This window comes from Octodon degus, unplaced genomic scaffold (genome assembly GCF_000260255.1).
Source record: "Octodon degus isolate 3935 unplaced genomic scaffold, OctDeg1.0 scaffold00009, whole genome shotgun sequence".
NCBI lineage: Eukaryota > Metazoa > Chordata > Mammalia > Rodentia > Octodontidae > Octodon > Octodon degus.
Window position 1 is genome coordinate 1,445,112 of NW_004524585.1, and position 19,857 is coordinate 1,464,968.

The 19,857-nt window shown below is 34.4% G+C and overlaps 1 protein-coding gene across 1 annotated transcript in view; it reads left to right on the top strand.

The window, feature by feature from the left end:
- Nucleotides 1-6,237: 6,237 nt before the first annotated feature.
- The window catches only part of Rgs13 (regulator of G protein signaling 13), a 17,102-nt gene continuing 3,482 nt past the window's right edge, over nucleotides 6,238-19,857 (top strand). The window contains exons 1-2 of the mRNA XM_004625295.1: nucleotides 6,238-6,302; nucleotides 9,949-10,010. Of these exons, the coding sequence (XP_004625352.1) occupies nucleotides 6,238-6,302; nucleotides 9,949-10,010 (127 nt within the window). The remainder of the gene's footprint in view (nucleotides 6,303-9,948; nucleotides 10,011-19,857) is intronic.

Genomic DNA, 19,857 nt, shown 5'->3' on the forward strand with positions numbered 1-19,857 from the left:
TTCATTCACCTTTGATAGTTCCATACTCATCATTGATTGATATATTCAATTTTCTTTAGGTTTGAACCTAAAAAAACATTAAATACAAGGATAACTTCTACTTCACTGAGACCCTAAATACTTCTAAAAATACTCTATCAGTTGCATTCTGATCCTTCCAGTACTTTCCCAGCATGTCTAGCATTTCTCCATTTCCAGCACTTTTTACACACACACACACACACACACACACACACACACACACACACACACACGGATTCAGTAAGAGACAATAGCATTAATGATCTCACCATATTCTGTACTCATTAGAGGTCTTCACAAGCACTGGCTCAGTCCCAATTTTAACAGGCATATTACCAAACTAAAACTTAAAGAGTCTGAACACTATCTTAGCAGGGAAATATCTTTAACCACAGAAGAGATGTTTTTAGATCCTTCAATACCAAAACTTTGTAATTTGACTAAACATGTTGATTTTAATAGTTCTCAATAATTTGGTAGCAACTATCTGCCTTAGTAACCTACTTATTTGTATTCAGTTTTCTTTTCTCTTTTATTAAAAAAAGCATTTTATTGTAGTCTAATCCATTTTCTCTAACTTCAGAAGTAACTTATTTTGGAAAAACTTTTTGATGATTACATAGAGGATTTCATGGAGCTATTGTTTCCAAGTATCTGATCACTTCAGATGTTCTGAGAGTTAGATAAAACCTCTTTATCAGCAATGCACTGCAGCCCCATAGTACTACTTTCCATATTCAACAAAACCTCTCTTTGCATAGATATGTGTCTGTAAAAAAAACAGAACGTTCATAGGGAGTCCAGAGTGCCACGGAAGGTGATTGTGGAGATCGTATAGTCTTGTTCTGCAGGAAAAACAAAATGCTGGGTGTCTCATAACATTTCAAAGCCTGATTTCAAAAGGATCACAACAAAAAGGAAATAAAATTCATCATGGTGGACTCTTCTACAAGTTATATTTGTAAGTATGAGATTCTGTGAAACATCTGGTAAGTACAAGGATGTTAGCTTGATATAAATGACTGGTAGATGCTGATTTCAATAACAGAACTGCTAAGAATATTAGCAGTATTTTTCCTAAAGAAAAACAAAACAAAACTGTAAACATACTTCTTTGCCTACGTTAGACTTTCTATACTTAAGGTCACCTTATATAAAAGAATCTTTCATTTTGGGCAATATAGGAAATAATTAGTTTTGGAGTATGTTTCCTCATTTTATGTGTTTTTATGTATAGAAATGTGTATACATTTATTTAATAATATAAAGTCAAATACTTCAGAAGTTTGTTTTAAAAAATCATGTACTTTGAAATCATTAATTCATCAATTTATTAGCTATGCAGATCCTAGGTGTAGACACATGGTTTATCTGAAGTCTAATTAATCTTGATGTTATGCAATTTGTCCATGTGGTTCATAAGCAAAACAACACACAGATTCCTAGATTTTATAAAGGACACAGGAAATGTATGGGCTATAGCAAACAAAATATTGCTAAAATATGAAAAATCTTAGATTTTTCTAAATTTTATGCAACATGCCACATTATAAAATAAAAGAACATATTAAATGTTGTTTTACAGATATAATGTATGAGAAAAAATAATTTTCTACTTTCCTATCTGGCTCAGAAAATATTTAAATATGTGAAAAAGTTAAATAAAATTCCTTTATTTTTATTTAACTTGAAGTTCTCATTTAAATGCTGAAGCAAATGTGAATTCCTTTATATAATGTATACCCAACTTGTGTCATAATTAATGCACTTAAAACCATTCTATAATTCTATCAATGAAGTGGTTTTTCTCTTTTAAATAACTATCAGAAAAACACTGCAGCCAAAAGTCATAACAGACAGCTAACCTTATAAAGGCTCTTGATACATTGTTCTTTAAAGTACACCTTAATTTTACCAAGTGTGTACTGGTAAATAAAGATCAGCAAATCAATAATTTTATTTGACTTTTGGAATGACACATAACACTGGGACATAATAAAAGCTTTTCTCTTCAGATTTTTGTTCCACCAATGTTTTTAGATAATTTATATAAACTTCATGTTAAAATCCAAAAATTGCAATGTTGAGCATAAATAGGCTACTTCATCATGTTAAGATATATTTCAGTAAAAAGCAAAGGGAAATATAATACAATATTATATACATATAGTAGGGCTGGGGAAATAGCTCAGCAGTCTAAGTACCTGCCTGGCAAGCATCAGGACCTGGATTCGATCCTTGGTACCACATGCTGTGCTGGCCCCAGAACCCGAGGCGCACCATGCCAGCCCCACATGTCTATAATCCCAGTGCTAGGGAGGCTGACACAGGAGGATCACTACGAGTCCAAGTGTAGCGTGACCTTGTATCAAATTATTAAACAAATAATTTTTTATTATTAAATAATAAAAGGGGATTTTTTAATTAAAAATATTTTATAAAAATTAGAATTTAGCATTTTTAGAATTATGAAAAATATCTTAAAATTTCTTAATTGGTAATGTGCTAACATTTTACTCTGCTAGTCCACATTTTTATGTAAATTATAGATGAATATTTACTATTTAATGCTAAATATCATTGCATCCAGGATTATGTATATTTTAAGTTACTATTTTTTAGAAATACTTTGTCTCTCAGATTGAGAATTGTATGTTCTTCATTTTGTAGACAGCGTTACAAAGGCTGCATCTTCTCATTTCAGCAGTGTGAGCATTGTCATTTCTGTTTCTCCATCTGTTTTCCACTTTCCAAAATTACTTTGAAATATCTTGTTTGTTGTTTCTTTCTCCTTGATTGATCTCCTTTTCCTTTTCCTTTTAAGTCTTATATATACTTGTCATATTATTTTACCAGTGATTTGGCTAGAAGTAATAAACTCAGGAGGTCAACCTGACATTTTTACTTGAAACTAAGTAAAATATTTGTGAATTTACTTCATTGTTTCATTGTAAGTGAATCACAAGATGTTCTTTGATATTCCAGCAGAATAGTGGTGCATGGTGATTGGGAATCCAGTAGTAATCAATAGAAAGAAACACTGATTTACAGAAGGATATTCCAGAAATCTTAATGGATAGGCAGCAAGCCACCAACTTCTGGGCACTGGCACAGTATTCAACAAATCCTATTTCTTAAGAAACTGGAAGTCAGAAAACCTAACCAGAAGGCTTCCCTGAATCAGTCACATAACTGAGCGTAGGTGTATACAGTCTTTGCTGCTGAAATTAGAGAAAAAGCAGTAGTTTCATTCCGTGAATCCCTTCTGGGATCTCACAGCTTGGCAAGTATCTTCACAGATCTCATTTTTCTCTCCTATACCTAAGGAGATGCTGTGGCTGTATGTCTTTTTGTCCTTTTCCCCACAGAACTTCTGGTCAATTAAATCCCACCTGGTGGCCTCAGCCTCTCACAGTGACACACATTCCCAGATGTATCTAAACCCCTGTAGAAGACTCACCTAATTTTAAAACTGGGACCTGTTACTAAATAGGTCCTGGGACCTAGCAATAAAATAATGTATGAACAACAGAACTATGGCAGTCACAAAAAACTGAAGAGGACTTCTTTATGTACACATGTTGAAGAATGAATAAAGTTAATGAAGAAAACTTGCAGGATTTAAGTTCATATTTTAAAAAGAAATGTTATCTGCCAGAAAATTACATTTCCTATATATTCAAAAAAGCTTAGGAAATATTTCCCAAGTACAAAGTACAAAAAGCTAAAGGAAGATCAGATAAACTGGAATAGAAAGTTTTGCATACTTCTATTTTTCTAATCTTTACAGTTCCACTTGAGAGAAAAGGACACTGAGGATCTGAAAGTTGAATTAACATGTACAAGGTCATACAGCTAATAAAAGCCTGAATTCAAGTGCATGATTACGTGGTTGTAGAACCCAGAATTATTTGCATACATTCTCTCACCTCCACGGAGCTGTGGGAAACCCCTAAATTCTAGTGCATCCAGAAATTACCCTCACTGTGCTTCTGACCACAGCAAGTTTTACATACAAGACAGTTGTGCTTTTTCCAAACAACTCCATTAAGCTATTAAATATGACAATGGCATACATTTGAGTTATAGAGATCACCAAAAAAAAATACTAAAGTGTATAAACATGTTCCTATTAGACAAAATGAGGAGAGAAGAAGATATAAAACAATTGTTAAAGATAGAGGGTGTGCCTCTTTGTTTCTACTATATGATTCTTCAACATTGTTCACAAATAGAGAGAGAGAGAAAGAGAGAGAGAGAGAGAGAGAGAGAGAGAGAGAGAGAGAGCTCCTAACTAGCAGCTCTCTGTTTTCTTGGGCTCTATCTTGTTTCCACCCTTTCTGCTGCACTGAAACTGTTCTTCCTGTGGTCATTAATGATCTTGTTAACAAATCTGACAGCACCTTTCAATCTTTATTTTCTTATTCTCTTCTAGTTTTTAACTCAGAACCTTTCACTCTCCTTTTTTGATAAGTGATTCTTTGGTTTTTATGATATCATACTACTCTGGTATTGTCCAGATGCCCCTCTTTTAAAGTATTTTTCCTATATATTTGTGCTCTTTAGTCAGTCACATTGGGCTATTTCTCTTCCTGGATATCCTATATTTTTAGTTAAGTGCTTGTGAAAACTGACCACCTTGAAGCCAAAACTCTCATTCCATATTTTCCCTTTCTTTCTCTCACTTTCCATATACACTTGATCAATAAATTCTAATAGCTCTTTCTCCAAAATGCCTAAGATCTATCCCCTGCCGTCAATCTCCACATCCACCTGCTAGTCATCCTCTAGTTGAACTCCTGCAGTTGCCTTTTGACTACTCTCCCTGATTTCACTCTTCCCACACTAGGATCCGGTCTAGGCACAAACCAGTTTCAAGTTTTAACACGGTGGTGCTGAATTTTAAAACCATCAGTGATTTTCCAAATCCTTAATATGAAATTGGTGGCCTGCATGACTTACCTTCTTGGCTTCAGTCTGTACCTGCAATTTCTTCTCCCATCATTTTCTAGCTGCATTGAACATTTTTAACAGATTACTGGTCCAATCTTAACTAACATTTTCTTGCAGCTATCTACCTGCCACAGTTATCATCTTTTCCTCCCTTCCATAAGGGCATGACCACTGTTTCTTCACCAGAGAGGTGGGAGAAAGTGTAACAAGATCTATGCAGTCCAGACTGGCCAAATAGCTCAGTGGACTAAAGTGCCTGCTTAGACAGAGCACAGAGGCAAGAGATCAATCCTGCTGTGCGGGTCCTGCCCCCAGGATGGGCTAAGAAGGCGATTAAGACTGGGCATGGTGGCACAAGCCTATAGTCCCAGCACTTGGGAGGCTGAAAACAGGAGAATCACTATAAGTCCCATTTATGTAGTGAGACCCTATAGACCCTGCAGATCTTGTACAACCTACATTTTTTAAAAAATCTATGCAGACCACTAACTGGCAGCCAGAGCTTGGCACACAACAAATACTTAGTAGATGCTGTGAATGAATCAATATTGGCTGATATAAAAACTCACCATTTAAGCCTCAATAGTTCATTGTACATCAATGCCTGCATATGATTATCAAACTATTTTTCAGCTTTCATTAAAAAATGTGTATTAATTATTGCTAACAAATTGTTTAGTTTTTCTTCTCAAAGTCTTTAACTTAAAGCTCTATTATATGTAATATTTTATATAAGTGCCTGGACTAAGTAAACTCTACCTGTAATTTAAAGTTAAAGATTACAATGGCCCAGGTGCATAAAACTATATAAGCAATACACTTCTCAAAATTCGCTCTTAAGGAATGAATTTACTTTTCATTTCATTATTTGTACTATTTTATACAGCTAATTACAGAGAGATAATTTTTTGTTCAATATATTGAAAGGGCATTCTAAAAATAAGAATTGTCTGAAAAAGGGAAGCCTTAGAAATTTATGCAGTCTTTTCAGGATCTAAATGAAAAGATTTTTGTCAGAGATCTATATTTTTTAAACTCTACTATTTAATGAGTAGGTGAGCTACATTAAGTCTAATGTCACTTAGAAATCTAAATACTAGTACTCCTATAAAATAGTCATGAAATGAGTCATTTTATTCCCTTTTCTCTTCCATCTCCTACATGATTCATGAACCTCTACTCATTTTTTTAATTATAACTGATGCTAACACATAATTTTATATTACTAATTTATACAAATATATACTGTGTTTATTTAGAAAAATGAACAGGCAAAATTGCTGGATTTGTAAAATTTGCAGAAATGGATCTAAGAGACTACCTTCAAAGTAAGTAGTTCTTAAATTCTATGTCCATTCTAAAGCATTTTTAATCACATGACAAAAAATCACATGTATTCATCTATATCTATTAATATATTTCATTCTGGAAGTAAAGTTTGCATGTAATTTCACCAGAAAAGACATGTATTGTACTAATATTTGCTTTCATTATTCATAGTTTACATTTAAAAATTGAGCAAATTAAATTTGAGTTTATTATGAATATTTTAAGGTTTTTTGTTTAAAATGAAGGTTTTTGATTTAAAATACTTTTACAGTTCAAAGCCTCCATGTATGAAGCGTCAAAAACTTCATTCTTAGTTGGAAGTTCTGAGACCAGAAGGGTAAAAAAATGCCTCACTGATCTGTCTTTCTTAAATTTAATCATTACTAAAAATACAGCCATTTGGATAAGAACTAAATTAAAATAGAAAACATACTTCCAAAGAAGGGTAACAAGCCATTTATTTGGATTAACTCCCCTCAAAAAATTTCCAGGTTGAAAATCTCTGTTAAGATCACTGTGCATTCCCAACCTAGTATGATGTGAGACTCCTGTTCTAGCCATACCTCCCTGTATGAGTACAGCCCCCAGCCTGAATGCTCCTCTCCTGAAGAAACAAATGTCCCAAAGTGTTTCAAGCTATTCTTGTGGGACAGAATGAGGCAGCAGTGATGGATGAAATAAACACTAAGACCCAAAGCTCAACATTTAAATGAACTGAGGCTGCTGAGCTACTCGGGTACTTCCAAAGAGAAAGATAGAACAATCTCACTGAGAGCACCTTTCTTTTCTGATGATGATTTCTATGAAATAGTCCCATTAGAGCTTATGACCTGCTTCATAAACCCACCATGAGGAAAAGATGGGAAAAGGAGAATTCACTTTTATGGAAGTCTGCTTGAGAACAGTCAACAGCAATTCATGACTGCTTTACATTCATGAACTTATTTTATCTTTGTTATAATTTTATAAAATGGACATTATTATATCAATTTATAGAAAGTTGAATTGTGGTTTCCAGATTCTTAAGTATAGTAACACCAAAAACTATTCGGTACTGAATGGGATTAGGACACAGGACTTAGACCCCAAGCATTCTTCACTCTTCTGACCATTCCTCACATTTCAAAACATCTCCATGTGTGATCAGCATTCACTACCCATTTACTCAGAAGAAAGGAGAGGATATAAAAGTGGAGAATTTATATCAGGAAATCCAGGTGGTCATGGGGACAAGGGTATTTAAGATAACTCTGCTGAGAACACCTGGATACTTGTGGAGCAGCATGAAACTTGTGAGATACTCAAGAAAAAATTGCAAGTAAAAATAGGTTTCAAACAAATTTCATTTTAAAACTTGACCTCTAACTATAATTACTTTTCTAAATGTGATACATCTCCAAAAGTCTCATGAACCTCACAGACATAAGAACTCTCTTACCAACAATTTCCAACACCTAACTTCCAGCTACCTAAGACAGTAACAACAGCTCCCCTCAGTTTATAGATTTTCTCCATTCCCACATAAGGGAATGAGTGGAACAGACAGACATGCAGTAAGTCTTGCCTACCACTTTCCATCTCACTGGCTTGGAAAGGATGTTTTAGGTTACTTTTTCCAAAGTTGTAATAAGAGAAAAGAACGAGTCAGGTATAATTTCAAGGAAATCTTTTTCTTAAAAGCAATCTTAAAACAGTACACTGTTAAGCCTTATGACTGCTCAAATGGTCTCTCTAAAACTAACAAGATCCAGCTAATTTTTAGATAATAAAAGACATTAGAACTTTTCCATGTTCTGGGTTATTTTTTAACCTCTTCAGCTAATCTACCTTAATTGTGTTAGGGTGCTACTAATGCTGATGGCTGTTCCCACAGAACTAACTCTTAGACTGAGTACAGCCAAGGAAAAGTACTTTTGCTTCTGTTCGAACCACTTGGATAATATTCAGTTGCTGAAAACAAGAAAATAAAAAATTAAAATGGCAATGAACACATTAACTATTCTTAAAAAGGAAAATAAAATTATTTGTCTGTGAGAATATATAGTCACTTGGAAATTTCAAGCTCATGACACTTAATGACACAGAAAGAAATAAGGTCTCAAAGTCAGCATTTCTCACAGATATTTTCTAAATAATAAATAACTTCGTTTATACTATTTATGTGAAATGTAACTTGATGTACTGCAGTAAAATTCTCAAAATGCAAAATAAAGCAGATAAGAAACTGAGAAACTGATATAAACATATGAGTGCATGCACGTAGTATGTGGGGAACCACTCAGACTGCTTCAAAGCTCAGGGGAGTCTATGGGAAGTGACCTCAATTGTCCAGCACAAGCACACAGGGAAACCATGATTTAGCATAGGCAAACACACATTCACTGGCTGTGGTGCTGTGTAAGAATGTACATATGTGATAACCTGCGTAAGACTTATATATTAAAGACGCAAGTGCCTCTTGCACTCTTGAGCTCTTGTGGTCTGCTCTGCTCCATTCCACACTCCCTGCCATTGTCACTCGTGTCCTGTCCCACCTTAATCTGGAACCTCACCCACAAAAAAATCTCCCTCAGGCTCCCAGGGTGGCCAACTTAGCTCCAAGACACTAATAGAGAAATGGGCAAACATTTTGTTGGTGACAGGAACACACACTGCACAACCATCTAAAAAGAATTTGGCAATCTGTACCAAGAATCACAAACTCATTTGTCATTTTCAACTACTTTTAATCTATGTCTACTATTTCCTAAAGTTGCCCTATGTAGGTAACAACTGGGCTACATTTCATTTTAATACTGAAAAATGAGATAATCAGTGTTCTTCTCGAGAATAATTATGTAAGCTATGGAATGCCCTCTTGTTGAACACCATCATCATTAAAATGACATAACTATAAATAATTATAAATTTACAATTACAAATTATAATACTATACATAACTAAGATAATTATGACTTATAATGTACTTACTAGAACAGTATACACATGTAAAACATATACACACAGTACGATTACTTTTTGGTTAAAACCACAGATATGTGCATAACAAAAAGATTAAAATAACATATCAAAATGCTAATAGTAGAAAGATGGAAATAAGGAGATATGAGTTATAATCTTTTGTCTTTTTAATGTTTATTTCAGTGCATCTCAAGTATATGCTATTTACTATAATTTTTATAAATTTATTCATTTATTTATTTATTTATAGAATGAAGACAAGATAGGGAGATGTTCAGTAGAATGAGTGCTTCCCTGGCAAGCACAAGAGCCTGAGTTCAATCCCTGGTTCGGCCAAAAAAAAAAAAAAAAGAAAGAAAAAGAAAAAGAAAAAGAAAGACAAGGATGTCTATTTTTGCCACATTTATTCTTATTTATTTTTTATTTTTGAAGTACTGGGGATCAACCTTGGGACCTTGTGCTTGCCAGGCAGGCACTTATGCTGCTCAGCTATCTCCACCATCCCAATTTTTATAAATTTAAAAGTAAAAATAAAATGTGAACGATATAGAAAGATAGCTTTCTATTCAATACTGCACACAAATGGACTGTAATTATATTTTGGTGTTATTTCAAGTTAATATCATCCTATATGATTTTGTAAAACTTTGAGCATATTTTACTGCCTTCTATTTCTTTTCAAAGCCTTACTTTGGAGGAAGTGTTACAGTGGGCCCAATCTTTTGAAAATCTGATGACTACAAAATGTGAGTATTACTATTGCCATCTTTGAATAACGAGCCAGTTTTATTCTTAGTGGGACAAGGGATGCTATTTAATGTAAACAGGCTGCTCCCCTGACCACCTTCTAGACAGCAACTGACACAGTTTAAAAAAGAAAACCTGAAAATAGTTTGTCATGCCAACCAATGTTATTTTTTCTGGTGTTAATTAAAACAAAATTAGTCACTGTGGATATTTATTCTTCACAAGTATACGTACAAAACTTCTTGGACAATATGCTGAAATAGTAGCACTTACCAAAATATACTGACTAGCTAGAGCCTCCTAAATATAGTGTTTCTCAAAAAAAATTATATTTGCAGTTCTAAGTACTTTCAAAAGTAAAAATAAATTTGAGTCTTGATGTAGAACTCTTTTAAATTTATCAGTGTCTGATTTAAGGGGATGCTATAAGATTCTGATTTCAAGTATCAACATTGAGATGCTATAAATGAAAAACAATAGCAATTGATAGGATCAGTATTTTAGTATACATAAAAAAATAGTCCTCTGCATATTACCATTTACACCACTGAGGGATTGAATCTTCCTTTTGCATTGTCATATCCACTTTTCACTTTTAAATGTTCACCATTACTGCATAGGTTGGATATAGGACAGCTGGTCCAATTCTTATTATAGGCAGAGAAAACCTGATATTTTTACTGGATATATATATATATATATATATATATAATCTGTTATCTTTGCTCCATACCAAAAAGTTCAAAATCTTAGTATTCAAGGCTCCCTACACTTTAATGCAATACATTTTCTAAAATTTATCTCCAGTTATGCCTCTCACATAACATGTCCTCCACCAAACTGACTATTGCTCCATTTTGTACTTGCACAGCTATGACTTTTCCTGTTTCAGGCTTTTGCACAAAGTCCTTTTTTGTATCTTTCAACTATTCTGACAATCTTTCGAATGAAAATTTAAATTCCACTTTTTCCATGAAATCTTTGGAAATATTTTCCTTCTTCTATTTTATTAATATCATTTATTCTGCTACAAATTATAAGCAGTTTGTTTAATAGGGTTTTTCCAAAGCAGCCTGCTCATAAATTATAAATTCCTTAAGAGTAGACTGCCTCCTGTTCACCTTTCAGTCCCCTGAGAAACTAAAAGCACGGTTTGTACCTCATGAGTATGCAATAAATGTTCAGCAAGTAAATACAACAGAAGTATTTGTAAGGAAAATTAAACTACCACAACATATTATGTAAATTTATATGCCAATACTGGAAATCTCATAAACAAGGTGAATAGTGTTATATGGTAAGGATCTCAAGTGGGTATTTGTTTAATTAGCAATTAAGAATTAGCAATTTAGAGGGCCAGGGAAATGGCTCAGTAGAATAAGTGCTTCCCTGGCAAGCGCAAGGGCCTGAGTTCAATCCCCGGTTCCACAAAAAAAAAAAAAAAGAAAAGAAAAGAAAAGAAAGAAAATTAGCAATTTAGAGATCTGGTGTCATGAGAATAAGCAAAGTCCATAGAAAATATCACAGTAGGTAGGAATCATACTTCTCTTTATAAAGCAAGCAAAAAAGGTAAAATTTTCCAGAAGTCATCATAAAATGAAGTTCTTAAAAACAGTGACACTTAAATAACAAAAATGTGCAAATCATTCTATGGCTCACGAGCTAGAAAGATAATAATGTAAGTACAAATATAGTATGTTTCAAAGAATTAAAATGTGTTTAGATTAACAAGAACCCTAGTAAAAATCAGAGGACTAATAATATGCAGAAGACTATTTTAAAATATGTTAAAATATTGATCCTAAGAACATGTAATTCTGACCTCTACATAGGGAGGGAATACATTAGTCTGCATCTCAATAGATGAGTAGAAATTGTTTATTGAGGAGATATAAAATAACAAATACTGTACCCAACACAATATAATTAAATTCAAGGTATTTATGGAAAAGAAGAATCTAAGAAAAACATTAATTTAAAAATAAAATTATGGAAAAATTCACACTTTAGCTAGAACTAAGAATGTAAAACCTAAACACATTCTAGGTGTTACACAAATATTCATTTATACATACAAGTATTTTAAAATTTCAAAGACTTTTTAATTGTGTTCTTTCCATGTAGATTTAATAAATATGAATTAAGTACTTCTTATGTACCAGGTAATGTGCATGGAAGAAAAATCCCATGCACCAATGTGGCACATAAAATATCACTGGAAAAATAAGTTTTCAAAACCTGAAAATCCCCTAGAAAAGAGCAAGAGAACATCCATTTATGATGCATTGGGATAACATACAAAAAGTCAACTTTTCGTACCACCCTCAATGAAATTCAAAGGCAAGCTAACCATACTTTTTAAAAAGTAATATAGTTTGACAAGTTTTCATCTAAGGCCTTATAAGGGTCTGACCAATGGAACAAAATATAGAACTCAAAACTGAGTATATTTTTATAGTTAATTGATTTCTCACCAAGGCACCAAGAACACACACCAATTAAAAGAAAGTCTTCAATAAACAATGCTAGAAAAAGCTAAACATCTATATGCAGAAGAGAAGCTATATACCAATCTGACACTACACTCAACATTCAACTAAACATGGACCAGAACTTAAATGTAAGCCCTCAAATTATGAACCAACTGGAAAAATAGTGGAAATGATATTAGAGAAGAATCAGTCAATGGCCCAGGCATTGTTAAATATCCATGTAAAACCCACAACAATGATTTCAAGTCTAGAAGTATGATTATGTACTCTTTTCTGTTCAGGTTGCTCCAGGAGAGATGCAGAGGAGGACTACAGTTAAGCCATTCATTACAGACAAATGTCTGAACCAATCTTTTAACTTGGTCAAAACCATCCTTATACATACTATGTATTTTTCTCCCTAAATTATCATAATCACTTTCAGAAAATTGTGAAAGTACTGAGTTGTGCAGTGTAGGATTACACACTGCTGAAGGCAGTGAAGGCTCTTCCATACTGACAAATCATCTGTGCTGTCGGATGTACCTTTGTCGGCATAGAAACAGAGCAGACACTGATGCTGCTGCTCTCTCGTGTGTGTCCTCATCCCAAGGCAGAGGTACTACCGCAGGCCTCATCATCTGTGGAGTGTTTGCTCCTCATGCTGGACTGGCAGCATCCTGCACTATCTTTTGAGTCTCTGCTACCAACTGCTGCCTCCATGCTTACGTTCATCAGTCCTTCTAGTACTATGATGCTGGGCTACAGACTTTTTTTTCTTATTTTCTTTTTATTTTTAAAGAGAATACAAAATAGTGTTGAAACAGAAAAATCACAAGTGATGCAGAATTTCACTTAACAAAATATGAATTTCACATTATTTGTTGTAATGCACAGTATTGTCTTTCAATAAGTCATTCATATTACCAGATATATGCATGCAAAATTGGAAAAAGAAAGAAATTAAGAAGATTTAAAAAAAATTAAAAAGGAGAGAAAACATGGGCCAGGGAGGTAACTCAGTAGAATAAGTGCTTCCCTGGCAAGCGCAAGGGCCTGAGTTCAATCCTCTGGCAAGCACAAGGGTCTGAGTTCAATCCCCGGTTCTGCAAAAAAAAAATAATAAATAAATAAATAAAAAGGAGAGAAAACAAATTAAGCATTATCTGCTCCTTTCCATAGACTTTTCAATTTAGTACTTTTGGTATTTTTAAATTTCTCACATACTTCATCTTTCTGGACAAAACAAAAGCTCAGCCTTTTAGGGATATCACAGGGAGCCTGCCCATTAGCTCAGTTCTTTAAGTGGTTGCTTCAACAAAGCAATCAGGCTCAGGTTGCTGTGGTTCGATCCTTAGTACATTTTTTTCCTCACTCTAAGAAAACTGAAAGCTACAGTGTGCCTGGTATAATCTAGTCTTTATTACTTCTTGATTGGTGAATAATTAGGGTCCATTTTTTCATTGCTCAAGACCTATGAGTCCCTCTAAAATTTAGAAGCATGCAGGATACAAAAGCAGGACATGATAGATAAGATGAAGCTTTTTCATACGAGTTGATTTATAAGTATATCTAAAAGTCATTGTTATGGTCTATATCTAGACGCCCACCCAACCCCCAAGCCTCATGCAGTCATAGGTGAGGCTTTCGCGAGTGACCAGATCATGGGTGATGATACTAAATTAGCCCTCAGATTGGTTTAGCATGGCTCTGGGTGTGGGTAATGCGCTTACTGAAGAGGGAAGGGCCACCCTGTTTGTAGGCAGCACCATCCAATAGGTTTATAGCCAGGATGTAACAAAAATGAAAGGAAGAAGGACGCTCACAGCTTCCTGTCCACCATGCCAGGAACCGTTTCTCCTTTGCCATACCCTTTGGCCAAGTTGCCCTGCTGTGGAGCTGGCGACTATATACTGAAACCTCTATAAATTTGGGCTAAAAGTGAACCTAGCTTTCTTTAACTTTCTTAACTAGCAGGTGTTGGGTATTTTGTCCAACAACAATAAAGTAACAAAAACAGTTAAAAACAAAAAAATAATAATGTCTGAAAAGTGAACAAGAAAATGCAATAAATATAACCAAAATTTTATCTTCATTATATTTTTTAAAAACTAAAAAATTAAGAACATAGTAATAATACAAAATAAAAATGGACATAAGATTTTACATTTACATTAAAAAATGAGTCTGTAAAAAAGAAAAATGTTTAAGAATAATTTTTATTTATTTATTTATTTATTTTTTGTACTGGGGATCAAACTCTGGACCTTGCACTTGCCAGACAGGCGCTTATGCCTCTGAGCTATCTCCCAGGCTTCAGAATTAATATTTTAAACGAGAATTTAAACAATTATAAGCCATTGGTATTAATCTATCCAATTAGAAAGACTAGAGGGAGTAGACACTAATACTGCTCTTAATAAAAAATAATGAAGTCTTTCTGAAAGCAATTATACCATATGTGTGCACTGAGTCACCAAAAATATTATTTCTTTATTCTAGGAGTCCTTTAAATCATTTCTAAGAAAACAATCACGGATGTAAGGATTTATAAATTAAAATATTCCAGATAATTTAAAACAAAAAAAGAGAAGATTAAATTTAAAATGTTCAATACTTGTAGAATGGCTAAATATACAGTCATCCCTCTGTAACCAGAGATTCCACAGGTGCAGATCCAACTGATTTCAAACACATCGAAAAAAAAAAAAAAAAAAAAAACACCTGGGCAGGAGAGGGAGGAATGGAGGAAGAGATGGCTTTGATAATTGTACTGTAGATTTCTGCTGGTCTATGGAAAGGAACAGTTAATGTGTAATTCTTTTCTCATTTTTTCTCTTTATTCTTAATTTCTTACAACTTTCTTTTTCTTTTTCCAATTTTGTATACGTATATCTGGTAATCTAAACAACCAAACTGAAGATAACACTATACAATGCAACAAAAATACTGTCAAATTCATATTATTTTGCTTAGTGAAATTCTTCATCATTTCTATTTTTATTATTACTATTTTTATTCTCTTTAAAAAATAAAAATATTTGGAAAAAATTAGTCTATATGAAACATATACAATTTTCCTTGTCATTATTCCCTAAACCGTGTGACGTAACAACTACTCGCGCACTTATTGTTAGTAACTCAAAGATGGCTTAAAGTATATACGAGTATACATTAAGTTATATAAAAATATTATGCCATTTTAATTTTTTTTTTTTGAACCGGGGATTGAACTCAGACCCTCATGCTTGCCAGGGAAGCGCTTATCCTACTGAGCCATCTCCCGGCTCCATATTATGCCATTTTACATGCAGAATTTGAGCATCATTAAATTTTGGTGGGGATCCGGAAACAAACCCAGCTTGGATGTGATGGGATGACTATATTACAATCTAGCCCTTCAGTAGACTATTGTGTGATCACTGAAAGTAAAAGAGAGAACATTTAATACTCGATATTAGGTGTAAAAGAGCAATAGTGACATAGAAGTGTTTTTCTGTTTTATAATGTCAATAGGTAAGTTGTTTTAGCTCTCTGTGTGCAAATGAGTAAATGCTAGATAGTTTGTGTCTAGATGTCCCCCCAAAGCCTCTTCCAGCCACAGGACTTTCTCAGAGGTGGCTGAATCTCAATGTGTGATGCTGGACCTAAGGGTATGTGATTAGTAAATCAGTCTGCTGATTGGTTTGGCGCAGTTCTTGCTAGGACTAAGGGTATGAGTGCTACCCACCCAAGGGCAAGTAGCCTTATGATATAAGGGATAGAAAGGGTCTCATCTCCCTGCCTTGTTGCTTTTGCTTCCTTCTACCACCATTAACTATTGCTCCTCTACGATGTGCTACCCTGCCTTAGAGCAGCCAGTGAGGACTGAAACCTCTACGAACTGTGAGCTGAATAAACCTTTGCCCCTTTAGCTTTCTTTGGGTGTCTCAATAACAAGAGAACAGAAACCAAGACACTAGAAAAATTCCTGATTATACACTATCAAAGAACTGAATGAGTGAAAGGAAACATAACAAATTGTAAACAATAGCTATTAGTTTATTAGATGTTTTCTGTATTGAAAACAACTCAGAATGCTTTAAGCTAGCTTTATAGTAATACAGCAAAGAAAAAGTAAAAAACAATAAATAAATAAAGTAAAATGTGATTACTGTCATAGAATCCAAACCAGAGAATTTTAATGAAACAGGTTTACTGTACAACTTCACATAGCATCTGTCAGAACTATAGAATTCATATCCCCCAATGGTAGAATGAACAGAATATGGATTTAAACTTGGTTCCAGTGCATTCCTAATGTACACTTATGGACAAGGCCCTTCTCTAGAATTTGATGCATAATATACAATTTGTGGCCTTGCAGAAGGCACGATCTTGCACCTAGATAGGTCTCTACTGTGACTCAACCAAAAGAAATCCCTTATCTTCCTTCTAAATCAGGAATACTGGCATGTGTCATCTAATGTGTCATAGAAATGCTAATTTTGGTGACTAATTTAAAAGAGCAAGCTAGCAATTATCAAAGGCACCATTTTTACCCTTCAAGGAAAAGGTATACATTTACATAATTTATGTCTATTTCTTCTATCCACTCACCATAAATGGGTAATTCTGTTTATACTTGATTTGTTCTTTTCAAGCAGAATCATGGTCTCATGAGCATAATGTTCAGGAATGAGTAACACTAAAACTTCAGAATGAGCAGCCGTGGTGTCGATTGCCTTTCTGGGAAACATTTTCCACCTTGTAATTCCCTGCATGTGTTTACCAATAGAAATTCTAGGAGGGGAAACTACCCACTCGGGCCCCCCCTCCTGTCCCTCTCTCTCTCGGGACAGGAGCTTACTTTCTCTCAATAAATATATTCTGCTCATAACCTCCCAAAAAAAAAAAGAAGAAAAGAAATTCTAAACTGCATAGTTCAATTCTGATTCCAATGTTTGCCAAGATTCATGAAGCATTTTTATACATATGCTCTTTCTGCTGCTTGCAAGTTTATAAGTACTCTGACAAAAAGTAAAATATATACACAATTCTGTAAAACACACTGATCAGTTAATTCTATTTGTTCTATGCACCAAAATCATATCTGAAATTTCAGACAGGCTTGAGAGGTTCAAGCCAACTTTGGCAAAGTTTTGGTACACTAACAAATGATGTGAAAATACCCATGATTTATAGTAAGAAACCTTATTTCTCATTCATGATACAAGACAACTGGAGTAGTACACCCTAGCTCTGTTCCATGTCTCTATACTGGGCATTAGCCTAAGGGAGCAGCTCTTTTTTCTCTAGAATATGCTATCCTTTTGGCAAAGGAGAAACAGAATTGCATGAGGGCTCTTAATGCACTTTCTTAGCTCTGTGCATAGAGTTTTTGCATATATACCATTGACAAGCAAAAGCACAATGGCCAGTGCAGTTGTGAGGCAAGGCAGTATAAACTTCATAGGAAAAAGGCTGGGAATAACTAACAAAAATGCTACAAGCTATCAAATCAAGTATCTGTGCTATACTGTATTTTTCTATCATATATACAGACATATATAGAATACTATAACTTGCAAAATATAAAAAAATATATAGCAATGCAAGATAACCTCATTGGCAAAGAGCTCAAGCATGTCAACAGTTGTGCAACCATAAGGCCAGCACACAAAGAAGCCAAGATATCTATATTTGTATATCAGGAGGGAAGTTAGAGAGGGCAGAAATAGATACAAGCATGTTCAGGAATGAGAATCTATAAACATTTATTACAAAATTAAGCTAAGCATAAAACAAAAACACAAATTCAGCATATTGCAATACGGAATAGAATACTGGCTTCTCGGTTACATTTTCACCACAATCCATTCATCCTGTTAACCTATCCAAAAAGCAGTATCACATAACATGATCTTTAGTTTAACTAGAAATCACTAGACATCTCTTTTTGCAAATGTTATTCTTGATCCACATCTTCTTTCTTGACTGTGAGCTATTTATTTTCTATTCCTAGTGAAGCATTCAGTTAAAATTCCCCTGAATATATATATATATAATATTTATTATATATTATAATATTCCCATGAATATATATAATATATTTATTATATATATAATAAATCTCTTCATTTTTAATGTATTTTTAAATGGAATAAGGTTTTTGTTTTGTTTTTTTGCTCTAAATGCCCTAAGGGGTGGTTTGGCTGGCTGGAGTGTTGTGGGGATCGAACTACAGCAACCTGAGGCTGACAGCTTTGTGGAAGCAGCCACTTAAACAACTGAGCTAAGGCCAGGCCCCCTTAATGTATTTTTAAAAATGGATCTCACTACACAGAGCAGACTCACAATGATCCTCCTGTTTTCAGCCTCCCAAGCACTGGGATTACAGGTGCACAACACTACACCCAGTCTCAATCTCTGTCTCAGGGAGCCCCAGGGGCTGGGTTAGCATGGCAAGCCCATATTGAACCAGTCCCTGTGTCTACCTAAGCAGGTACTTTAATCTACTGAGCTATCTAAAGAGCCCTAATCTCTTCATTTTTTATAGAATAATTTCTTTAAGTATATACTGAAAAACACTAATTTTCAAAATTAGTTCTTAAATCAGAAATGACTTTTTATACCTTGCTTTGCCAACCTATTCATTTTTTCTGCTAAGAACACCAGTTGCTGTACCTGTGTTCTCTGCTCCCAGCTCATTACAGCTTAAAGTGACCTTGGTATAAAAATACACTTCCTATTTGAAATCTTAATTGTAATCCCCACTGGATAGCGATATGTAATGCATGTTATTTCCTATGTTATATTTCTATGCCCATTTTATTGCCATTTGTTTTGTCCTTTCTCCACAGTGGTATTTCTGTTAATCCAGTGGTCACCCAAAGATGCTCTACATTTATGTATTACAAGTACCTATATTTCCTCCAGATTACCAGCACTGCCCAACCTAATGCCTGCTTACAAGAGATATACTTCTATTGGAGTTCTTTTCCCTTTTTTATTTTTTGTACTGGGAATCAAACTCATGACCTTGTGCTTGCCAAGCAGGTATTATGCCACTGAGCTATATCCCCCAACTCCTTGAGTTCTTTTCTTGAATGCAAAATATTTTAATTATTACCTTTATTCTCCTATATCACTACTGACAGTCTACTCTATAGAAACTAAGGAGTCCGTCCCCAGATGTGCCATGCCAGCCTTGCCCCTAGGGCATGCTGAAACAATGATTGAGACTGGGCGTGGTGGCACCTGTAATCCCAGCTCTTGGGAGGCTGTAAACAGGCAGATCACTACGAGTCTGATCTAGGAGAAGGAGAAGGAGAAGGAGAAGGAGAAGGAGAAGGAGAAGGAGAAGGAGAAGGAGAAGGAGAAGGAGAAGGAGAAG